General features: G+C 31.4%; 1 protein-coding gene across 1 annotated transcript; it reads right to left on the bottom strand.

Moving 5' to 3' along the window:
- Window positions 1–13102: 13102 nt before the first annotated feature.
- Window positions 13103–24753, bottom strand: LOC134697987 (perlucin-like protein). The gene is made up of 5 exons (XM_063560273.1): window positions 24646–24753; window positions 22699–22801; window positions 19157–19236; window positions 16595–16676; window positions 13103–13598 (listed from the first exon to the last, which is right to left on the bottom strand). Exons 1-5 carry the CDS (start codon window positions 24751–24753, stop codon window positions 13375–13377), a joined length of 597 nt encoding a protein of 198 aa, XP_063416343.1. The 3' UTR covers window positions 13103–13374.
- Window positions 24754–27074: the final 2321 nt, after the last annotated feature.

The following is a 27074-nucleotide window of genomic DNA, read 5'->3' as shown; positions in this document are numbered from 1 at the left end:
AAAAAGTTTTTTTTGCTGCATATTTTATCTAAAAAAAAAAAGGCACTAATAATCTGCATACATAATCAAACCATATGTCATGTATGAAATGAGAGGTCTTATATTAATTTTTTTTTTTAGACAATGGAAATATATTTAGGGCATACAGTTTTGATCCAACGCTGAATTCTTAACAAAAGTTGTACAAGCTATATTTCACGTACTGAGATCAAATATGTAATAATAATAAAAAAACACCTCAATATGCTACTTTTAGAGATTTCACTTTTTTCTTTCTATTTTTAGAGATGAATTAGGTCAAAATATTAGAAATTTACTGTAAACGTTAGTTCTTGGAATTTCTATCCTTTGGAAGGACATACCTTTCTGTTTGTGCTTTGAGTTCAATTCTTTGGAAATAATTCATCTTTATCACATTTTATGACTTTAGTAAACAAGGGTTAATTTTTGCTTGATATTTATCTAATTTGAAAAAAAAATAATCGACGATTTGTTTATAAATATTACACAAATAACCTGTCATGTTTGAAAAGAGGGGTCCTTGGTCTTTTCTAGCTAATTTGTTGTTACGATGTAGTTTATCTCGCTCGTTATAACAACTTAACTTTATATATATCCAGCAAACTAGTTTAAACCACGTTGCTTACTCGATGAACGCTTTATTTCATTTTCCAAATTAAAGCATGTTAAACAATGTTCCGATTGACTTCTCTTTCAATTTCAACACCGTAAAAAGTTAATTATTGCATACGCATGTTAATCTTTTTGTTTAATTACTGACCCTTTGAACTTTATTGTTTATCTCCTTTCTTTTGAAAATAAGTATACTATTAGTTAGGACTCCTTCATTTTCCCTTATTAAACACGAAACCACTCCCCTTTATAAAAGTACATAATAAGCTACTGATAAAACTACGCAAGCCAAATAAGGGCTTCTGTGATGTATCTCTTCCGTTCAAACAATTCATTAAAACAAATTAAACAATTTAAGTTTATCAGTAAATGTCTTTATAAAGTGATAAAGAAATACTTGAATCTTCAATGTATTTTGGACTTCAAATATTAAACATTAATTTCTTTTTCTATTTCCAGTTTTGCAGTTGTACGTCTTTCAAATTATATGTCAAATTAATGTGCACGTATAGCATAAATTTAGAAATCTATAAAAAAGATGAAAATCGACAAAAAATAATCGAAGATATAGGGGGTAAAGTAAAGTTGAGCAAAGGACGATTAATTTATTTTATGAAGGAATTTGTTCGTCACCAATGGTAAACAAGACTCAAATTAGGTCATTGGAAAAAAATCTATAAATGCGCATAGAACACATACTTTTGCCAAATGCCGAAGGATTTTCTAGTTTTTGTTGGTATGAATAAAAAACAAATGTTGAGTATACATGTACGTCCCTGAAAGTGCATATAAAGCCAAAATAGACAAATAAGGTTAGAAAATCGTTCCACATTAGCATTTCAAAACCAAACAAGTGTTTTTAAATACAGCGTTCTTCATGTTTTGTCCTTATATATTGTGAGTTCATACATACTAGCGAACCAATTGAACATAGATAATGCTATTCTGAATTGCCTTCCTCGTCGATTATTCAGCATGATTGTAGTTTATACCAATTATGACAACAAATCATTCAGAAACGGGCTATTTGTGCAAAAGCTTACTATGAAACTTACGATGGTTTATCTTTTTTTTTATATATTTAGGACTCCTATTATGATCCATGTCCCGGCAGCGATGCTTGTGTTGAGGGAGACTTTTGCCAGACTCTGAAAGATGACAAAAAGATATGTAATAGAGATGTGAAAGGTATTGGAAGACTTGGTTCTTAATATCATTATCAATGAAGATATCATTGCTACTGAATTATTCAGATTATTTAAGAATGTAGATCTAGGTAAGCGGAAACAACTCGTAAAATCATCTGTACGTTTGTGTGAACCAATTTAATAGTATATTCTAAGCTTCTATGTTACAGAGATCATTTCCAATCTGCTTCAGGTATAAGCTAAAATTCATTGATAAAACTTTACCTTTACAAACGTATAACTAATTCAAAGAGTGTTCTCCCTGAAACAAGATCCACCCCTTTTAAAAGTACATTATACTTGTTTCATCTACTGTGTTTTCTTTCTTTTTATTATCTTTTTTTAATTTACTCGTCATAACATTGCAGGGTTGGTCATTTAGAAAAATATGTATGAACTAAACATTGCAAGAAAACGAATTAACTTTAATTGCCCCAAAAATGATTGCTCCGTGCACACACTTTTCAGAAATGTAATCTTTACGCTCGATACCTTGGAGTTATTTTCCATTGTCGATCATGTTAAATGGTGTCTTTTCTGTGACTTTTTCGGGATAAAAACTTAAGCGATAAGAAAAACCGTTACGGAATTTAAACATTTATAGTTGCGTTGAAGGTGGTGAAGTTGGTTTTACAATTAACAATTAAGATGACTTAAAATGACTTAAACAACACATTTTATTATACATGTATATTCATAAAGACAATATATAATGGTCCATGCGATCGAAAATTCATCAAAATTGGCAAAAGTTGAACAAAACAAATTGTAGGGACAGTCAATCATAAAAAAAAACCCATAATGTTTAATTTGGGATTTGGTATATCTATAATTGTCAAGGAGACAACCACACAACAGTTCCAAATGAGGAACATTTCACCAATTATACGGCAATAAACAATGGGCAGTTCCCATATCGTATAATCAGCTGTAAAATGTGAAACAACTTAACAATGTCAACAAACAGCCTAGACAATAAGAAAATAATGAAAAATTAGTTTAAGCACGAACAAAAATCACTGACGTTTACAGGCTCCTGGCTTGGAACAGACACATGATGTATGTTGCGAGGTTGAGAATTTTCGTAAGCGAGCAACCTTCTCCCTCCCCTGGAACAGTGGTGCAACGGCACATCATCAGCACAAACTATAGAATCATTTCCACAGATCGATTCGATGGACAAAAATAACTCTCATAAGGTCTACTTACAATAATATTCGCTGTGATATTGATATAGATATCTAAATTGTTTTAGATTTCAGAATTATTTTCGGTAACAGAAACAAATATTGACAGTAACAAGATTGATTAGCAAGTATTTGGGGACATTAAATGTAATATGATTTAACGAACTGAAGTCGAATACGTTTTTTTATAGTAAAATCTGTGATTTAAAAGAAGTCGTGGTATGAGTGCAATTGAAACAAATCTTCATCTAAGTCTCAATTTGTAAAAAGTAAACACCTACACTTAAGTAGGTTAAAGTAAGGACTTCAACAAGGAGCCTTGGCTCAGACCGAGAAGCAAGCCATAAAGTGCACATTAAACGACTATGGTAAAACCAACAATCTAATCTATATATAATATGCGAGAAATTAGAAACACTTAAAAACCACATCAGCAAACGACAACCATTGAACAATAGGTTCCTGACTTAGGACAGGTGACAACAAATGCAGCGGGTGACACAGGTTTACTGCCAACCTGCGATGATAGTGTAACATCACAACATATAAAGATACACTGTAAAATATCAATTGAAATAGCTTAACTCAATCAAAGACATATTAACAAGTAAACATATACTGAACGAATAAATTTGATCTATGACAAAATGTAAATACAAAATGAATAAAAAGGGGTGTGACTATTTACACTAAAAAATTGACCTTAACAACACATCTAGAATAGCAGATGTACACTCGTGCATTTGTTTACTGTATAGATAATCATCTAGAAGTTTTTTTCTATCCGATTTGTCTGTATTAAAAAAAAAGGACATGAAGTAATGAGTAATCAAACAATCCAAAGCAACTAACCGTACACAAAATATGTATGGACCCATTAAGAATTTCATTAATAGACAAATACGACTGGCTATTTTATAGATTGAAAAAGTTGTGGTATAAGTGCCAATGAGACAATTCTCTATTCAGGTCACAATTTATGAAATAAACCATTAGCGGTCAAGGAACGGTCTTCAATTGAGAGCATTGGCTCACACCGAACAGCAAGCTATATATCTTCTTGATCTTGTCATTTCGGATAGCTATAACATAATGTCCAGCACTCAAAGTATCGAAAAACAGTATGAAGATAATTGTCAAATGTCAAAGGAGGAACTGTTAAACAATTTGTTTCGAAACAAAAACAAAAATTACTCGTTACACAAACGAAAGCACAAAAGAAGAATAGCGAAATCAAAATTTAGAGGTACTACGGAAATTATTATGCTGAAATAGTTACATGCATGTTGATCTAACATTATGGCACACGTTATTTGAACAATCTCAATATAACAACGCCGTGAAAGTGATAACCTAACTTGAGGGAAATCACCTATTATTGACATCATATCTCGACGTATAAATGTGTTAATGTGGTGAAACGAGGTCCCCGTTTATGAACCGGATTATAAACATTAAGCATAAATATAACAAAGATGTGGTATGATGGCCATTTGACATCTTTTTATAAGAGACCAAAATGACACAGAAGTTAACAAGTATAGGTCATCTTACATCCTTCAAGAATGAGAAAAGCCTATTTAACACAATCAGCTACATGTATAAAGGAAATGAATTCAAACATGTAAAACAATTCAAACAAGAAAAACTAACGGCCGAATTAATGTACAAATTTAAAAGATTTGTATAAAAACCACACATGAAATCGGTCCGTGTTGCCTTAATATCATCAAATTTTCGAATTTTAAATGCATAGCTAGTTCGTTCAAATTCATTTTTAATTTTTGCTGCTATATCAACCAATTTAATGATACAAATTATAATCATGTGATATATAAACAGTTTCCAAACCCGCTGTCTAAGATATCCTTTACGCTTTGTTTTTTTCTACAACATCATGCTTGTTTTATGTGGGTTTTTTTAAAAGTTTTCATATGAATACAATACAGTGCTGTATACATTTCAGAATGTGAAGTTGACGGATACGTACGTTATACTAAGGAAAATTTATGTCTGAAGTTAGTATCAACATCAGAATTAACATGGACGAGTGCAAGGACAGTATGTTTGGATGAAGGTACAGAATTGGTCAGTATAACAACGTTCGAAAAAATGAAATTTATGCAGAATTTGATAAAAGGTAACTCATATAATTTATTTTGCATTGTGAATATATGTATAGGACTCGGGTGCAATGGGGACGCTGAAGTGCGATGGAGACACTAGTGTGCGATGGTCACCCTGAGGTGCGCTGGTCTAGGACGAAGTGCAATGGCTGTTCGCTGATGTTCGATTTTCTGTTTTACGCGTGATGGCTATTTTGATATCTACAGATGTGCGTTTATTATGACAAATAGAAAAGACTTCACATTCATCTCACTTTCTATATCTGTCATTAATTTCAGTTGCATACTAAATGAGATAAGATATAGTCCTCTTTGAAAAAACAAATCGCAATAGAATGTTACCTTTCCCAATTATTAGCACCTTATTAACTTCGACACTAGGACAATGCTTCTTACATAAAAATTGACTTCTACATCGACTTGAAAAGCATTGAAAATGAAGTTTATGTATACCATCGAATTTTGGCGTTAACACCATCGCAATTCGTCGTAGCAATCAACAAGATAGCGTCACAATGTCACCAACGCACTTCAGCGTCAAACCATCAGTGTGATCATCGCATTTCGGAGTACCATCGCGATTGTGCAATGATGTGTTTCGCATAACAATAGGGCCCGTATGCATAAAGCTAATTAAGTTCATTTATTCACATTTGTGTTCTTTGTGAAAACAATCCTATAAAACGTCGACATACTTGTAACGTTGATTGTCGACGATTTTTGGTACCTATAAGGTAACAAATTGATAAATAGTCATTGACCCTATGATTATATGACATCATTAAAACAGAAATGTACAGATCAACAACATTTTGTTTTTAATTCTATGGAGTAAGAATTCGAGATTTTATGTTTTAATACAAATTTTAGTAGATTTTTCGCCGATTTCATGTGCTTTCTTCATGTATATAAATATTCGCCCATAGTGACAAAAATCAATCTGTAATAATTCAGACAACAAAGCAAATAAATGCATCATTTTGTCAATTTCATTTCTAGTTAAACCAGCCAAGGTTGTATGCAAAATTTTATGATAATCTGCGACAAAGCTCATGGACTGTTCTTTGACTTTAAATATAAAGTACCGTCAATTTTCAAAAACAATTAAAAAAAAGCTGAAAGTATGCGTCTGTTGCAGAATAGTAATAGATTATCAACAATTTGATTGATTAATATTTATATCAGTTATAAAGTTCTAATTAATCGTGTGGTTAGTTTTACATTGGTTGAATCTTAAATTATAGGTTTTATTTTAAAGATGTACGGCACATTTCTCTGGAGTTTCACTTACAGGGACAAAGTTGCAAAGTTTTATGATCTAGAGCTACCAGAAGGCGGATTTCAGGGGGATGGAGTGGTACTTTTTTATGGCATAATATGAACAATTCTTGATCCGCCACAGTTACCCGAACGAATTCACAGTTTATATATATTTATGATACCTAAACTGTTTCACATTATGAGGAATGTTTCCTCATATATTCAGTAATACATGTATGATACTGCTGTTAATTATAGGACGTTGAAAAAATGTGATCATAGTTTGTTTCTGTGTGTTAAACATGTTAACGTTGTGTTTCCGTTGTGTCGCTTATTTTCTCGTATATTTGAGTGTGAATTCACATTACTATACGACGTGCCACGGTACTTTTCAATCCCATTTTTTTGTATTTGGTTTGGATGTTATATTTGTTATTCCCATCGGATTTTGTCTAATGCTTAGTCCGTTTCTATGAGTGTTACATTTTAATGGTGTGTCGTGGTTCTCCTCTTAAATTTAATGCGTTTCCCTCAGTTTTAGTTTGTTATCCCGATTTTGTTTTTGTCCATAGATTTACGAGTTTTGAACAGAGGTATACTACTGTTGCCTTTATCTATTTAATGATTCGTGGAATATTGATCCTATCCTTTTTTGGTTGTAAAAGGGGAGTCACTGCTGGTTGGATTTCTTTTATTCACCAATCAAAATGCTTTCTTGGATAGTTAATTTCAAGAAAACAGTTTCTATTGGTTGTAGATATCTTTAAGCTAATTCACATTTTTACATAATTTTAGGTTACTATACTTCTAATTACTTAATACATTGATTGTGAAATCCGGTTATTTGTTTAGATAGAACTCTAGGTGAACAATAGAAAAAAGTTAAGATATATTTGCTACAGGAAATACTTCTAAGAGTTTAAACTGTCAAACCTTAGTGTTAAATAGAAAGAATTTCACATCAAATACTTATATAGTAAAACTTACATAACATTAAAGACTTTCTCATTATATCTTTTTATACAAAAAAGTTAATACAAGAAATACTTATTTTCATCAATTATATGGAAGATTTACTTACTTCTATATGAAATATTATGATTTGTTTCTTTAAATATTTTACCGCAATTTACCATCAATATACATATGCGCCAAAGATTTTAATAAGAAAGGAACGTTTGTCTTTCGTATTTGTGCTATAGAGTAAATTTTTTTTAGGTATACATACCGCGATATGGATTGGTCTTCGGTCAAAAACATGGATGACAGGGGATACCTTTCAAAATATATATGACATGAATGTTCAACTAAATGACCATGATGGCGAATATCCTACGGAGAGTGACGCCTCATGTGGTACACTATCAACCAGTTCACTATATGATGAAAGTTGTAATTTTCGGATAAGGACTGCTTTTGTTTGCGAAATTGTACTTTAAGTGTAAAAAACATTTTATTTCAAACGTTTGTTTCTTTATTCAAATGAGCTTGACATTTTTTTCAATTGTTATCTTCGTTTTTGGAAAATATTGTGTGATATTTCATTATGGATATGAAATTTGTGCATTTCTGTTTCAGAATCATATATAAATTGTATAGTCTTGTTGTAATTTCATAGTTTTAAAGCTGAAAATAAACATTTTATTCACTAATCTTATGTAGACAGAATATAAGAAGACGTGGCACGGTACTTGTCTATCCCAAATTCATGTATTTGGTTTTAATGTTATATTTGTTATTCTCGTGGGATTTTGTCTGATGCTTGATCCGTTTCTGTGTGTGTTACATTTCAGTGTTGTGTCGTTGTTCTCCTCTTATATTTAATGCGTTTCCCTCGGTTTTAGTTTGTTACCCCGATATTGTTTTTTGTCCATGGATTCATGAGTTTTGAACAGCGGTATACTACTGTTGCCTTTATTAGGATACTTTGTTAATTTCCAAGCATCTAAATTTTAATAAAAAGAAATTGTATTGTAGTGTTTAAATGAATTGTAAATTTATATGCTAAAAAAAAACCAGGGTCATGTCATAAACACTTAGAAATTAAAAGGCTGATTTTGGTCATATAGACATATCTGTGTTCTAATCTGAATAATAAGTGATGTACATATAAATCTTCTTTTTTTAAATGCATAGAATTTTTTATTTATTTTTCATTAGTTATATATAGATGTTTATTTGAAAACAAAAATAAATTTTTTGACTTAATACTATTAAAGTTTGAATAATCCAGACAGATTTTGAGATTTTCGGACAATTATTTAGGAGAGTTTTTTCCATAAATATTTGTATAATGTGTCTTCATGTACACGTGTCTGAGAGTCATTGGGCTGTGCAATACTCATAAAACCCGGGGTTTTGCCAACCCTTGTTGAAAATATAAAATCGTATAGCTCTATCGGCTGGAAACACGCTTCGCATAACTTTTGTTAGTTTGAAACATAAATTGGTATGGCTCATTCGTATAGGTAGATTTTTGATAAATAAAATAGACATGAATAATATCATAAATATGAACAAATTTAAATAACAAAAAAATATTTTCCATCCACGTATCACGTGCATGACATTATAACGAACAAGACAGCAAAAACGACTGTGCGTGTTCAAGTAGGTAGAACAATAATCATTTGTTTGGATACACACTGTTCGCCTTTAGAACAATTTTGTTTAAAGTAGAGCAACGTACGCATTTAAGATATAAAGTATTGTACCTTTTATATTTTTTTAGTGGAGAAGGGTTGTGTTTTAATATGAAATGATGAAATGTTTTCTTCTTGATACAAATAACGTGTGTCAAAAATCAAGTGAAATATCTTGTATTGAAGACCGAAGAGTATGTAAAATGTAACATCCCATGTCGTCTTATTTAGATGAAACGCACGTCTGGCGTACTAAATTATAATACTGGTACCTTTGATAACTATTAGAATAGTTATACTACTACATCCAAAGTCTAGGCTTTCTTTTGCATTTACAAAATAGAGCGGTAATCAATGTGTTTACCTGTCACATTCATTAATTATGTTTTTAATAAAATTGTAAAGTATTGTGCATAAAAAAGAATCTTTAAAAAAGCAAAACAATAAACAAAAAACTGAAACAAAACAAAAAATTGCATTCTTTAAATTTGAATATGAAAACAATTAATGCTAATTTTAGTTCAGTAATTTCAATGATTGTTTGTAATATTAAAGAAAGATTGCGGTGTATTTATTCCTGGCCAAAAATCACGCAGCTGACGATACAAAAGCAAAGAAACACACTGTTATTGCTGTATGTAGTATTCAATTACGGTTCACTTACTTGGGTGTAATAAGTCGACAATATTTGAAAAAAAAATAACTTACGGACGCCCACACCAGTTGGTTGCATTTGACCGTTATGGAATAACCGTTTTACAGATAATAGCGGATATGTTCTTTATGTATTAACTACAACCCTGTTCCCTTTTCACGAATATGAACTACCGAATGAGACTATTTACCAGGTTTGTAATATCACGAGAAACACATATAGCATGTATAGAGCAGGATCTGATTACCCTTCCGGAGCATCTGACATCACCCCTAGTTTTTATTGGGGTTCGTGTTGGTTGTCTTTAGTTTTCTATGTTGTATGTTGTGGTCTTATGTTTGTCTATTTGGCTTTTTCTTTTTTAGCTATGGCGTTTTCAGTTTATTTTCAATTTATGAGTATGAACGTCCCTCTGGAATCTTTCGCTCCTCTTTTAAAAGCTTTAAACAACTTATAAAACATAAGACGAGTGACACGGTACATCACAACTTTTTTGTATACATTGCCTATCAGATATATGACTGTCAGTTCTCCTCTGCTAATTAATGTTTCGTTTTTTGTCTTCTTTCTTTTTCTTTTGTTTTGCATCTAATTCTGTCCTTTTGGTCACTTGTAATACGAACCTCTACATAATTAAGGTATTATCCTTCTAAATGTCTCGTCATTTAAAAGACGTTATCAATGCTCATTTTACTATATTGGAATAAAAATAGATTGACTAAATGATAAATTAGAAGTATAACAAAATTAATTTTACCTACTCGTAAATTAAAATTTCAAATGTATTGTCATTACCGATTCGTTAGTACGATCCCAAATAAGATCTTTATGAACTGTCAAAAAAGAAGTCAGCTGTTTTACTAACTGACAAAACAGTCACCAGGATAAAGAGTGTACACGTTGCAATCATGTAACCATATTAGAGATCTAGAGCTTATGAAAAAGTCCGTAGACACATCGGAACCCATGTTCCCCGGTCTCACTGCACGCAGCAGGTAAGAAGATTAGCTTATCATTCGCAAGCATAACGTGTCCTGAACTGCAAAGGATCGTGCACAACCAAGACGTGCAAATGCAGAAAAGCTATGGTACCGTGTGGAAGTAAATGTTACCCTAAGCATACATGCAAGAATACAATTAACGATGAAAACTAACTGCGTCATCAATATTTAATTTTGAGTTAATTTGAAAAAAAATATCATTATGGTCGAATTACTCATATGCCCTGGCCCGTTTATACCCAAACGTGTATATAATCAAATGTTCCGACCAAATAAGTATATACACATATATACATTCATAATGCAAAACTATTTGATCACCAGTTACCCTCTAAGAAATTCAGCATAAATTCCATTTTTTTCCAACGTTGTTATACTAACTAATTCTGGTTCAAAAACTCATCTTCTCCGGAACTTGTACATTTATATAGTTTTGCTAATTTCGATCCCAATTTACAAACTTATTCGTTTTCTTCTAATTTATTTAGAACGGGAATAATAATGTTAAGAAATCCTAAGCTTTATGTGAGCGGAGTATTTGATCTTTAGGGTTAGAAATTTTAGGCAAAATCTTGTCTCAAATTTATTAGTCTGAAGACCAATATTCGGTATTTTTCTAATGTGTCTTAACATTTTTTCCAAATGAAAGTTTACTAGTCCGGGGCAGCGGCTAGTGGATAAGAAAAGCGTGAAAAATCCTTTACTTCCTTCAGGAAATTGAGGACCTCCAATCAACCAAAATTCAAATACTTTTTGACTGCTTGCATATACAACTTCATATGGCTTTTTCCTACTTCTATCTTACCCTGTGTCGTAACTTTAAGCTTTTTGTATAAGACAGAAAAAACAAGTTGTATTACATATAAACATTTATTAAAAAGAAAAAAAGTACTAAGCAAAAAAACGTTGAACAACTTAAACACACAGAATTAGCATCCTGACTTATTTTAAATTAAGAATTCCGAACATGATTTTAAACAAAGGACCTGCTCTTTTTTTTTCATATAATCTTACCAGACATTTTTTTACACTCAAACTAAAAAATACACATATATACATATCAAAGAAAGAAAAACAGGTTGCTTAAAAAAAAGTTTATACGTGAACATAAGTACTTTCTTTATGCTTATTACAATCGTGTACATTTTTCGTCGTTTTGTATAAAAATATGGTCATTGATTTACATCTTGTTCAAAATTGTATAACACTGTGACCACGATTGCTTACACATATGACATTTGTTCTTAGATAAAAAAAAGTTGTCTCATTGGCTAGCAAACAAAATATTATTTATTTATTTCAGTCGCAGGATAATTCGATTATAAGGAAATGCGATTCCTTATACGTAATAAATATCAAGACTTTACATGTTTTTTGCTAACTTATGTGCCTATATTTTAGAATTTTTAGTGTTTAAGGACTTAGCTTGTTTAAACGTGGGTTACCTGTTGTGTGAATTCATGTCATTTTTTAAGTACTTTTTCTTTTTTTTATTTGGCGGTCTTATTTTTCAAATCAAATAACTTTAAACAACAACTCGAACATTACTTTAATCTGAACTTTAACTTAATAGATCACCCAAACCGCATCACTCAAACGACATATGGAAATTGGTTGAAAAATAGAACATATTTTGTTCTGAATTGTCGCGTGGTTTTACCTCATAAAGTAATGAGATAACCATATCAAATCATGACAGGACCACACCAAATACTATAAAGAACACATCATTTAGTGTTAAATCATCAAATGAAACATCATTACGTAATGTTAAAGCCATATAAAGGAATAGGCAAACATCATTACAACATAACAAAACCACATCATGTAATGAAAAAACTACATGACGTTTAGTCACATACACATCAAATAATGTGCAAACCACCTTGGCTATGACACAACAACATAACATAATGGTGAATCTACATCGAGTAATGACAAAACCATATCAAGTAATGACAAAACTATATCAAGTCAATACGAAAACATATCATGTTATATGGAAATATCATGTAATCACTATTCCTTATTGAGTTATATCAAAACATTATTACGTAATGCCGTAACCATATTATGTAAAGACAAACTATCATCAATTAATACTTAAACAGCATAACGTAATATCAGAGTACCACATTAGACAGCTGTGGCGTTCGATGAAAAGGTTAAGCTACACTTGTAAAGACTTTTTGTCAGATATTCGGTATCCTCTAGATTTTAATCAAGAAAGTGGCAATGAGAAATAGTTGCCCGCTAAACCCCTTTTTATTGATTATATTGCATACACTTTAAAAAGAAATAACAATTAAATAAATTTAATAAAATCCCGTCTTTCTTTCTTTGTAGTTTTTAAAATGAAAAAGATGCCTGTTTTAAGTGTATGAAATAAGAGAAGATAATTTCCAGCCAAATTTTCAATTGAATACTTCTACAAAAAAAGAACACGGGTCTAGTATTTGTCATTGCTTTTTTTTAAGTTCCCTTATTTGTAATCTATTAACAGAGATGTGGGTTTTATATGAATTATTTCGTAATGATGATATAATATTTCATTCTTTTAAAATGTTGTCAAATATATTATACGGTTATTTACCTATCGGATGTTATAAATTGGCGTAAAATGGAAGGAACGAGTGCAACATGGACTGTAACGAAATGTTGAAGCTAAATGAAATACATCTCTTTACAACAGTTTCTCACACACATATCCATATTGTAAATAACAACCAACATCATTCCATCTGTAACTACTTAACGAGCATGCAGAACAAAACACACAACAGTTTTCACTTTCTCTGCCATTTGGTTCAATAGGGGACCAATCGTTATACGTAAGTGTTGAATTATCATAATCCCAAACCCAATGTCCTTCTGTTTGACGATCATTTAATCCTATCCACATTTGATCTAAAAAAAAAGTTAGTGGACAATAAGATGATTATGGGTAATATGTGGCAATGAGACAACAATCCATTAAGTCAAATTAAAAAGGTTAATACATGTTTATAATATCAAGAAACCGTAGATGTATAGAGGTCCCTAACAAATTAAGACATTTAGATCGTGTGCATCGAGTGTAATACGATATTTATCCACTCGAGACAGTCAAATTTTCAAATTTAAAACGCGAGGCTCGTCGAGAGTTGATAAATATCGTATTATACAAGATTTTTTTTTGTCATGTTGGTGGTGGATATTAATCCAGTCTTTTCGAATTATCTGCAAAAAGATGTGTGCTTTCAATGTGACGTCATCAGGCTTGGTAATCTTTTGCATGCCTTCACAATAGAAAATTCAGAGGAAAGCAAGAAAATCAACGTCATTCTTGGATTTTAACCAATAAAGAACTGAGATCAAACGAACCACGTGTTGATTATTTTGTTTTATACAGTGGGTGCAGAAAGATTTTTTTTTATACAGTGGGTGCAAAAATTGACGAAGATTTAGAGAACATCTTTTTATTCTATAAAAATTTCCAGGCTTTTTTTTGTGTTGCCGTTTTTTTTTTTTTTTTTATAAAATCCACATCTCTGTTAATATTTTAAACGATGCAAACCTGTACATAACATCTCTATCAATTTATGATTAATGTCTAATAAACTTTTACAAAATTGATTCGAGCTGGAGGATACTTTATGCAATTTAGAGGTTTAAAATTTCAGGTGGATTAAAAGGTACATAACTGTAAAACAGTGAATGACTCAAAACCCAAATTCCAAATCTGTCTGTGTGTTGTGGTTCTCAGTATTGTGTATGATTGTCATTAAACTTGCATGAGGCAACATAAAGCAAGAGTGTGGAAAAGGAAATGAGACGAACGAACGGACAGATGAAAGATGAAAATTTTAAGCTTCCGTTGCCTATGGCTGAGTCATAAAAAAGGTGAACATTTATATCTAGAAGCCAATTAGTATAGGTCTTTAACAATCTTCAATAATCTTACACACGTGTCTACATAAAATCACAATATTTAAATTATTTTTTTGTTTTAAGTTGTTGGGTTTATATGTTCACAATATCTACATCTCTATTCATTAATTTGTAAGCAATGCTATACATAATAACAATTATGAGAAATATTTAGCATACGTTTGCCTGATTTATTTGCAATTTAAACAGTATTTAGGCATTTTAGAAGCCAACATTGTTTTGAGACAATGGACACATGCCTTCACATTAAACCATGCACTAAATTGTCTCACATCTAACAAGCAAAGAATATCATAAAAACTGAATTGGACAGTTCTATAATTTAGCAAAGCACAAACCATAATTCTTTATCTTTTTTAGGGGAGTGGGTATTTTGTCAATCAATAATACAAATTCAACCCTTTTAGTTATTTAAGAAAAAAAAGAAAACAAGTCTTCCACTATCTAACATAAGAGCTCTTAAGAGCCTGTTTTGCGCACCTGTCTGTACTGTGGTTTTGGAAAACATGTACAATAAGACTGACTTATCATAATAAAAAGCATTCGATACCCTAATCCTGATTGAGAAAAAGTTTTGTTTAATTTGGTCTCGAAATTAAATTAAAAGCAGGTCATCCCATCGAAGTCAGCTAGGACCTTGATGTTCAGTGCTTGTCATTTGTTCGTGTGGTTCTTATTTGTATATTAATTAAGCCGTTGGTTTTCCAGTCGTAGTGGTTTTACACTTGTAAATTTTGGGGCCCTTAATAGAGTGCTGTTAGGTGTGAGCCAATGCTCCGTTTTGAAGACCGTACTTTGACCTATAATAATTTACTTTTACAAAGTGTCACTTAGATGGGGAGTTGTCTCATTGACACCCATAACACATCTTTTTATAACTTTTTACAATAGTTACTGATGACCCCTTATCATTTTTTGAAGTAGTTTTTAAGTCCTGACCATTAAAAACTGGGATTTTTTTTTACAATTTTCTCATATACTTATATAGTAAACCCCTATGTTCTATATTTATCAGTGTTAGCTATGATGGTTAAATGGCAGAGTTATGGAATACATTCAATCAAGAGATATAGTCTATTGAAAACTAAGTTTAATTCTTATTGGCCCAGTATTTTAGTGGAGAAGACCTTTTTCAGAAATTACAACAATTGAAGAAAATTGTTTAAAAATAACCAGAAAGAGCAATATCTCTGTAAAGGGTAAATTGACAGTTTTGATCTAACTATCTTATTTGTAATTCGAAATTTGTTGTACCAAGTGAACATTGTTTTAGATAAGAACCACAAACTGCAGAATTCGTCAATTCAGGGGAAGCGGGTTGTCTTATTTGTCTGCAAATTTCCCAGAATCAAAGAATGTATATAGCCTGAACCTGATTAACGTTTTTAACCGTTGAAGATTCAGAAATATAAGCAACAAAATGCGTTTCATGAACTATTTATAGTCGGTGGTATCGGACATTTTTCTAAAACGGGATACCCTTATGAGATTGTGACCAAGTTTAGTTATATTCGTCTCAGTAGTTTAAGAGAAGACGATTTTTGTAAAGGTTAACGACGGAGGAGGAGTTATGGTGTGGTTTGAATAAAGTCTAAATGACATGTTTCTCGCGCTGAATACTCAACATACATTTGTTTAATCATATTTGTTGATTTTGGATAGGGAAACAAGTTATTTCAACTTATATAAACCCCTTTCCACTTCGCGGGGCCAGTGCTGCCTTGCACCGGTATTAGCCTACTCTTTTTCGAAATCTAAAAAGGTGTCTTTTATGTGCAAGAGATATGGCTCTCATATTATATATTAAGCTTATATAGTTGTATATAGCTTATATATTTTTCGTAACTTTTAATATATTCCAACATTAGTGTTGGTCATATGAATAAAAATAAATGCACAGATATGTCAACGAGACAGCAATATGTCAGTTCTGGTTCATTGTATTATAATTACAAGATAAGTACACAATGTACCTTTAATTATGGACTTAATCCATGTGTTCTCCTCACTATTTTCAATTTTCACCAAGTATCCCCCTAATGTCTGGCATTCAACCTACAAAAATATTTGCACATATAAACATTTCTCTGTTATAGCTGATATGGCATCATATTACACTAGTTAGACAAGGCATGATATAAGATATGTGTCATAACGATAAAGTTTAGATATATTACTGTCATTAAAAGTGGCGACCGATTTTAATATTGATAGTCAATGTTTAGATAAAGTAAAACAATTACCCCTTCCCACAATAACAGCGCTCGGTTTAATGTGTTGTATTGTATTTCATATTCATTATTCACTTAACATATGTCTTCTTTAGTTATTTTTCTTATGAATATATTGTATACTAATTTAATACTAATGGAAGTTATACTTTATGTGACATTTGTTCATACAATGTCATGTGCCAAGTCAGGAATATGACAGTTGTTATACACAATCAGTTTCCATTCGTGTAGGAGTTTACTTTATAAAAAAAAGAAGATGTGGTATGATTGCCAATGAGACAACTATCCACAAAAGACCAAAATGACACAAACATGAACAATTATAGGTCATCGTACGGCCTTCAACAATGAGCAAAGCCCATACCGCATATAGTCAGCTATAAAAGGACCCGATAAGACAATGTAAAACAATTCAAGCGAGAAAACTAACGGCCTTATTTATGTAAAAAAATGAACGAAAAACAAATACTTAACACATAAACAAACGACAACCACTGAAATAAATAATTTAGTTCAGTGATGATGATTTCCGTAATATTCCTTTAATAGTCAATGTGTTTCAGTTTGTAACCCGGATTTGTTTTTGCTTAATTAAATTATGGCAACTGAACAGCGTTATACTAATGATGCCTTTGTTTAACATTTAAGGTGGTATCTGACACTTTTACTTTATACATTAGTTTTGCTTGTTTAATTCAGGGGGGAAAAGACAAAAAAAATTACCTTGATCCTGTGATAGAATTATGAAAATTTCAAAAAAACACAATCTTCTTCGGAAAATGTTATTATATAGCAGTTCGACAAACAATTTTTATTCTCGAGAAGCCCAATTCACATTAACAATATAACACGATTTAAAAGTTCAGTAAATATTACAGATATATCTCCCTGTAGAGTTATGTACTATCTTAATCCGATACGGTTTATTGGCCAAATGGTCTACTTTCCTGAAAAAAAACCTTTGTAATAATTTTTGGGGAGGCTTGTTCCAATATCCAACATGAATTTACCTATAAAAAACGACGATAAGACAAAACAGTTCAATCAAACAGAGTCCTGAGAAGTATTTTTAGGGTTATTATTATCAATTCTTCTAATGACCACAAGTTTAACAGGCCAATATAGGGAACTTTAGAGAGCATATATAAATTAAAATCAAATGAAACATAACTACTCAATGTCAGATTTGACTTAGAGTTAAATATTAGTTTTGTAAAATTAAAACGCTACGTTACTAAATTGATTATGGATAATATTTTTCAAAAGCGTTCATCAAAACGTGGTTTTTGGCTAATAACGTTGTAGACAATATAATTTAGCCAATGATGTGACGTTATTTTCGGGTCACGATCTTTAAAATTAACTTTAATCCTTTAGATTTTGAAACGGCGAATTCCCAAGCACTGTATCCTATATGAACTGAGAAGTATATTGGCACAGCCGTAATAAAACAATCTGTATGCTTATATACTCAAAACACGTATTTTAGGAACAACCTTCACAATATCTGTAACCAACAGTTTAAGTTCAAAAGCATATATAAAAATCAATGACAGCAAATTAATGTAACGTATCGCCGCATTTTGTCACATGTCATGAGCAGCCCGACACTTAAAAAATGTACAACAACTCGAATGTGACCTGTACTGTGTTCTTAATTTGTCAGCAGTTCCTGTCCATCATTCATACCTAACGTGTTATTCCTGTAAACAACGTTTTCATTTTATATCACTTGATACGGCATCATACACTTAGTTGTATCTTGCTAACATCTAGACATTACCAAACAAATATTTCGTATTGTGATACCTTACATTAAATAGCAAAAAATTGATTGGCTTATAATCGTCATAGTTTAAATTCGACGTGTTTCTTCTAAAATTAGCAGAAGCGATATATAACCAAAACAAATTGAAGTCTGAATCGAACATTTCTATCATTTACTGGTGAATCACCCTTGTCGGACTTAATTATCACGAGTTGACCTCCCTTTAAGTATGACGTCGCTTAATGTCAGATGAACAAAACAAATATGCCAACGGTCAGGTTAGAAGTCCAACAAGTAACGAAGAAACAAGACTAAAACAAGACTTACAAATTCATTTAGTGTCGACGATGTTTTGTATTTTAACTAAGTATTTTGATAGTCTGTAACAATAATGTACTTTTAATAATAATATAATTGTTCGGTACAATAAAACAGTTATGGCTAAAGCCCAAGCGGAATAACTCTTAATCGGGTTGATTATTTAAGTTATTCAACGACTCAGCGGGTCAAAATTGTATATTGTTATTAATTACCTTTGCATTTTCCAAAGACCTTTTGGTATACACAAACAAATAACAGTGATTCGAAAATGATATCCAATCATTCAGGCATTCTGTAAATTGAAATGTATGTTGTCAAATGGTAATGTAGAATTCGAAATAACATTATAATGCTTTAAGAATTTTAATAATGATCATTTGATGGTACAAGAAAGACAAGATCACATGTAAGAAGCTACAATGACCGGAAAGATTCAAAACAAATGTCGATGTTGTTATCTTTTCCCCACAAAAAATGTAATCTTTCACATTTATTCTGTTTTGAGAAATAATTTGTGCTTCCAATGGACAATTATTTCTTTCACTTCAAAGAAAAGTTGTTAAACATAGACGTCTATTCCTATTGATTTGTTCTATGTGTTTACTGTAATCAAGGCCCGTTAAATCGAATTTAATAAAATTGCCTTAAAAATGTTAAATTTGAGTATTACTATTCTAAGTCTACCTTTTATTTCAACTTCCTGAGATTTTTAATATCTAAAACTTATGCACATACCAATAAGATGGGATAGTTTTTACACGCTCGACTAAGTCAGAAAGTTTTATGGTATAAACTACATACATAAAATGGCCAACAAAGATACAAGTATCTTGTCTTGGGAAGGTATAAATTTTACTTTTTAAAGAATCACTCTGATTCAAACAATAAATTCTCTGAAACTGACGTTCAGGGGACGTGTTTTTCAACAGACTATCGGCATTCCAATTGGAACGAATTGTGCCCCTCTTCTTGCCGACTTGTTTCTTTCTTATTATGAGGCTGACTTCATACAGGAACCTTGTAGGAAAAAAGATAAGAAGTTAGCAATATCCTTAAACTCTACTTTCCGCTATATATATAGAGGATGTCATTTCACTAAATACTTAAAAATTTAGTGGCTCTGACAAATGCATCTATCCCATTGAACTAGAGACAAAGGATACAACAGATACAGTTAAGTCGGCCTCATATCTCGACTAACATCTAGAAATTGATAATGAAGGTCAATTGGAAACAATTCTACTTATAGACAAAAGGGATGATTATAGCTTTCCAATTGTGAACTTTTCATTTCTAAGCAAATACATTCCAGCAGCATATATATCATCAAATTGATATGATATTCCCGTGCTTGAATTTCCTATCATGGTTTTCTTGCTCACTAGGAAGCTATCAAATCAAGAGTTTCAAATGGTGAAGTTGAAATCATCTCTTCGTAAATTTTTGCAGACGCCATCACGAGTTGGTTGACCGTAATGGAATAACCGTTTCACAAATGATTTCGGATATGTTCCTACGTCATATTTCAAATCCCCTTCCCTTTCATAAATGTAACCTGCCGAATTAGACTATTTACCATATTTTCCCTCTAGTATCTCTCGTCCCCCTTTTTTCTACTTCGTCCGTCGACTTTTTATAGTCTTAAACATCTAATAAGAAGATACTAATTTTTTATGTTATATTTGTTATTCTCATCTGATTTTGTCTAATAGTTCGTTTCTGTGTGTGTTACATTTTAATGTTGTGTCGTTGTTCCCCTCTTATATATTTATTGCGGTTCCCTCAGTTTTAGTTTGTAAGCCGGATTTGTTATTTTCTATCGATTTATGAGTTTCAAACAGCGGGATACTACTGTTGCCTTTATTAATAATACAATGATTATCCTTTGCTATGAATAAACACCACATTTTGGTACATGTACAACAACTTTTTTATTTACCATATAAACATTGAATATTATGCATGTAGAATGTAAATATGTCTATAGTATGATTGGTTTTATTGCTAATGCTTTAAATTTCATAGGCATACTTGTATTAATAAAAAAATGTATATACCCAAAATTTTCTTTTTTTTAACATGCCCAACTTTTGTTTTTGTTGTAACAATGGCAACTTAAAACAACAGTATATTATATGAAAAGATATAAAGGTAAAGTTATATCATGTATATTGGTTTAGACTTGTAAAACTCAGTATTGTCAAGTAAAGTTAATACACAATTCAAAATGTTCAGAATATTTCAAGCCATCATGAAAAAAATAAGAATGTCTAGAACTTTCAAGATGGTATTCAAATGTCAAGAATTTGTCAAGAATTTGAAAACCATATTCAGCATATCAAGAAATTTATCGAGTAAATATCATACAAATTAATATAACTGAGAATTTGTCAAGAAAAAATTAAGATACAACTCATGCTTTTGGAGAATGTCGAGTAATTGTTCATGCAAATTAAAAAAAAAATATTTGGTCTTTTCAGACGTTAGGACTGTTTTAGTGCAAAGATTCAGTTTGTTACAAGCATGCATACCGCAAACCTAACAGACTTTGAATATGTATTCGTCAAATATCAACTAAACTATTCTAGAAAAAAGGCAGTTTTGTGACAAGATTTAAAAAATCAATTTTCGAGGGAAACTTGTTTGTCCACAAGAACATTTCCCTACCGCAGATAGGATTTTCCTTCTCCTACACTTAGGGAATATCGGTTGAGAAATTTCCCGTTAAAATTTGTCTATTCTTCATTTTTTTCTAGTCTTGTGGGCGATTATTAATTGTAAAATGTATTTAAGGTATTATTGTCATACATTTGTATTGTGTGTACATATTTATAACCGCACGGTACATTTATTATTTAATATTAGTTGACAAAATGAAAGCAATAGATTTTGTCATTTAAATCTCTATTGAATGATTGATATTGGAAACAGGATAACACGTGAATACATCGATTATATATTATGTATTGAAATAAAAACCAATAGTTTATGAGTTTTAAATTGTAAATACGACATTATACATATTTTATTATTAAAAGCAATAAAATCAAGACATTTAATGTTAGTTATTACCTGCTTGATAAACTTATCACTGTAGATCTTCATTATTGTAACGGGAAATAATTTTACAATCTAAAACATTTTATCTCTTGTCCAATATCTCGGTTAATATGTTTGTAATTCAATTCAATTGTTTACATCTTCTTCGTTTAAACTTTGGTGGATAGTTGTCTCATTGGCAATCATACCACATCGCCTTACTTTTTAAAACAAACTGTACTTTCTGGGTTTTTTTTATATTTTATACAAGTTTTTTTCTATCTTTTGAACCAATCTGATGATTAAGACCGAATGAATCAAACAAATATAAAAGACTGGCAAAGGAAGCACACTTTATAAAGGATTTTCCGTCAAAATTAAACGGATCTACGTAAACACGTTTGATTTATCTTCCCTTACTGTTATTGTAACGTGATAAACGTTACCGACGGCAAGTCTAAGACATTGTTTAAACGTCGCCTGAAGATTGCCAGAAGGCATGAAAGCCCTAGTGATAATATTTTAACGAACTGTTATTATTTGATGTGAAATGTAGTTTGCGAATTTATTATTTTTATTATATAGATGAATAGATACAAAAGATAGAACAAAACACTTTAAATGGAACAATGCATAGTGAACTTTAGTTATATGAATATTTCAACTGCAATGGTAGCTTTAATGAGAACAGTATAAAGAATCAATTTTACCTTACCTTTCACATCTACATTACATATATTAATGTTATCTTTCAGAGTGTTGCAAACTTCTCCCTCAACACAAGCATCGCTGCCAGGACATGGATCATAATAGGAGTTCTTAAAATAGTAAAAACAAAGAAAAATCAGTGTCAGCAACCCAAGCTTCTACTGATGAGTCTTATGAAGACGAAATGCGCGTCTGGCGTACTTAATTATAATCCTGGTACATTTGATTATTGGTACTATTTACACCATGCCACATCGACACTGAAGAAGGTTCAGAAACATTCTTGGTTTTGCAAGTAACATTACATTACAAAATATAGTTTACACAGAGCCATTGAAATGGCAAGTGAATGTTTGAGTGTTACGTATTTGTCGGCAAGTCAGACATCGTCTGTTGCCTCATGACTTGCACCATCCTGCAGTTGTATGTATGTTTTAAAGTTTTGATTGTCCTTATCTTTTACTGAAAAGAGCGCACTTTTTTTTACTCTAGGTCCACTCAATAACTAATTGTTTTTCACCCGTTTATCACATATAAAGATCACATAGCATTATATTTGCCACTGGATGTTAAGCAACAAAAAAATCAATCAATCATGCATTCCAATAATATTCATCGACATTATAGTTAACATTTGTATAGACAAATCATGAAATAATGGTAAATTATCTACACGTATATGACAAGTTATTTGGAAGTGGGATATAGAGGTGTCCAACAAAAGTTTTGGTAAAAAGGTTTAAAGGTCAAATAACGAACGAAGTTGAAGAGCAATGAGAATTAGGTTTTTCCAATCATAACTAAGACAATTTTTCTTGGGGTGGAAATTTCTTAGAATTTCAGAAAACTCACATGGTAATTTAACAGTAAGAAGATAAAACCGTAAAAGATTTTTTTTTAAAACAATAAATAGTTTCCACATTATTATTGACAAGACATCAAAAACGACTGCACGTGTCCAAGTTGGTAGCACAATGGATAACAAAAACCAATAAGAGTTAATATTTCTAAATAAAAATATTAAAAAAAAAATGTTTTATTGATCATTTGTGTTACACAGTTTAATGTGCAAATAAATGGTATGGTACTTAATGGTAGTCATTTCTATTGTCAATATTTGTTCCCTTATATTTCAAAATTCATTGTTGTCAAACATACTATAAAATAAAGGCAACAGTAGTATACCGATGTTCAAAACTCATAAATCAATAGAAAAAAACCAAATCCGGGTCTCACAAGCCAAAATGGAGGGAAACGCATTAAATATAAGAGAATTTCAACAAGAGTAAAATGTTACACACACAGAAACGAACTAAGCATTAAATGTGTTCTTGGTTAATAAGATTAATAAGTAATATTCACTGTTTAGTTTATCTTTTACATTAGGAATCAATAAAACTTAAATAAAACCAGGTTTAATCCACAATTTTCTACATTAGACAATTACTGTAAAAAGTCAGGAATATAACAGTTTTTATACATTCGTTTAATGAGTTTTAGAATTTGCATCCGAGATCTGTATATTTGGTTATTTTACTTTTTACTAATTCTAAATGTCTTATGATATATATATGAAATATGAATATATTGCAGTAGTTATGTTCAAGTCAATATTCCGGAACATTGTGTTTCTGTTTTACAAAATCGGTTTCTGTGTGTAAATGTCATGCTATGCATCAATAATTAAGTGGGAAAATAACTATTTTTATGGCGTGAACCCCTGGGTGTTCACGCATATATATTAGATTGGAATATGGTCGATGTGGGAATATTCGGAAGCTGAATTGTTGTTCATTCGGAACATTTATTCTTTTTATCTGGATCAGCTTCTTGCAATTAAGAGCAACTAATGTCTCCTACTAGTTGACTAGTTCGCCATGCCTCATTACTTGTGTTTAGATTAATTTGATGAATTTTTGGAAGCAGGTATAGTAACCGTGTTTTGAAATTTTACGTCTGGGAATCTATTTCTTTTTTTTCTATATAGATGTTCAACTTCATCTTTTATTATTATCAGATCAGATATCATTAGTGAAATATCGATCTGTGAAAAGTTCTCCATTGCAACGTTTTAGATATCTTAAATAGAATACTAGTGCAATAGGGAACTTGTCAATTAGTATGAGACATTTTTGTTACATACCGACAAATCATCAATACGTCTAATTCTCCAACTTGACGCATGCAAGATTACCTGATATAACCATTTAACTATACTTGAAAATGAATAACTTTTACAAGATACAGACGATTTTATTTAATGGACACATAAATTATAGGAGCGCACATGGGTGGAATAGTTTCCCTAACATGCACAAATCTGCATCTGTCTGTCCTATCAATAGAAATCTTCGGTAATTTCCAATGGAGAGAAAATATCAAATTACACTGTCAATATAGAAATGACAATTTTTTGGTCTTCACTGGCAAATAAGAGCAAGTTGAAGATTTCTTTAACATAAGTGAACAAAATTGACACTCTAATTGTGTTCACATATTATGTGTCGACATTTAAAATTGAGAATGGAAATTGAGAATGTGTCATAGAGACAACAGCCCGACCAAAGAGCAGACAATAGCAGAAGGCCAACCATGGGTCTTCAATGCAGCGAGAAACTCCCGCACCCAGGGGCGTGCTTCAGCTAGCCCCTTTACAAAAATGTATCCTAGTTTAGTGATACTGGACGTCATACCAAACTCCAAAATATACAAAAGCAACTATAATTAAAAATCATACAAGACTAACAAAGGCCAGAGACTCCTGACTTGGGACAGGTGCAAAAATGCGGCGGGGTTAAATATGTTTTTGAGATCTCAACCCCCCTATACATCTAGCCAAAGTAAAAAAAACAAACACACAACTATCTGCAAAGTAAAACTCAGTTGTTAAGAAGTCCGAGTCTGATGTGAGAATTGGTAACAAAAGAAACTAAACAAAATGACAATGATTTATAAATTAACATAGGACTGCTAGCAGTGACTGACATTCCAGATTCAGACCTCCACTAAACTGATTGAAGATTATCTCTTCATCATATGAATATCAAGTACAATCCCTTTCAGTAGGGGTTTAATTTTATACCATCACAAAATATATGAGAAGAAAATAACCGGTATAATGACAACAACTGGTTTTAGGATAAATGTGTTTATTTCCGATTCAAAGACACTATAAGTGAATCAATATTAAAGCCAAAATATGCAATCTTTCATGACTTGACAACAGTATCGTAACTATATTCCTTCGTGATTAGTCGGTTTCAAGTTTTTTTTAGCTTTTGAGGTAACTGTCGACATTTTTGTGCTTTGTAAAGAATATTACCATAAAAAATTGGATGCGAAATACCTGAACGTATAAGATGTCTGCATCCAAGTTTAATCCACTATTTTCTACATTTGAAAATGCCTGTACCAAGTCAGGAATATGACAGTTCTTGTCCATCCGTTTTTTATGCGTGTTGTAATTTGATTTTGCCATGTGATTATGGACTTTCCGAATTGATTTTCCTCTAAGTTCATTATTTTTGTGATTTTACTTTTTTTGATAGATTCTTTAACAAGACCAACCTATTGTTTACACTTTTAATTTGTTCCCGTCCTGAACATGTATGCAACATTTGTCCCTGGATAAAAGCAAGCAAAAACCAATCAATAACTATACAGCTGAAGTGGGTTTGATTATTTCCATAAGTCCTGCACATGTAAATTAATTTCCTGCTGTTGAAAAAAAATGTACACATCATTTTTAATAATTGTCCCATTGCATTGTATATAGTTCTTGTGACAGTCAGGAACAAGGCAAGTTATATGCGCGAAGTTGTGAGTAATATTTACTTACTGTATTAAGTAAATATGTTAGATTTTATTGTTCTTTTCAATGTTTGAATAATCTCCCTTCTGTATGTTTCTTCCAAAAGGAGTAGGTCCGATTTTGGCCTCAAATTCCAGGTTCATCTGACGAAAGATTTTGGACACTTTTTAAACTCTTAAGTGTCTATTTCAGTTGATTCAATAAGTTAGTACGAACGAATTTAGCTGATTTAGGCATTAAAAATGCTCAAATTCGAGCTAAAATATGAAAAATCTATCAAATATGCCAAAATATGCCACTTTTCAGATATATTTTGTCAAAAATGAAAGTGGCCGCATCCGTGTTCATCCTCAACCTTTATATATGTTAAATATTATCATCAAATTCAACTTACACTTCAGTATTAAGAATGAACACAAATGCGGCCACTTTCATTTCAGACGGAAACCGTCAAAAATTCAATTAAAATGCTTAAATTGTGAAGATTTCAGTAATATAGCATGACTTCATGATGCTAGTACCCGATATATGTGCATTGTATTGTAGAAACAGCCCATACTTTTGTAACAGAA

The sequence above is a fragment of the Mytilus trossulus genome, chromosome 14, assembly GCF_036588685.1.
Source record: "Mytilus trossulus isolate FHL-02 chromosome 14, PNRI_Mtr1.1.1.hap1, whole genome shotgun sequence".
In the NCBI taxonomy this organism is placed as follows: domain Eukaryota; kingdom Metazoa; phylum Mollusca; class Bivalvia; order Mytilida; family Mytilidae; genus Mytilus; species Mytilus trossulus.
This window is presented reverse-complemented; position numbering and strand designations above follow the sequence as displayed.

Excerpts from the sequence above, each read along its gene's own strand:
- LOC134697987 (XM_063560273.1), bottom strand. The coding sequence starts at position 24,753 with ATGGAGAACTTTTCACAGATCGATATTTCACTAATGATATCTGATCTG. Across the intron at positions 16,677-19,156 it reads GGTCTTTGGAAAATGCAAAG|GTTGAATGCCAGACATTAGG; the intron begins GTAATTAATAAC and ends ATATTTTTGTAG. Across the intron at positions 13,599-16,594 it reads GATTAAGTCCATAATTAAAG|ATCAAATGTGGATAGGATTA; the intron begins GTACATTGTGTA and ends CTTTTTTTTTAG.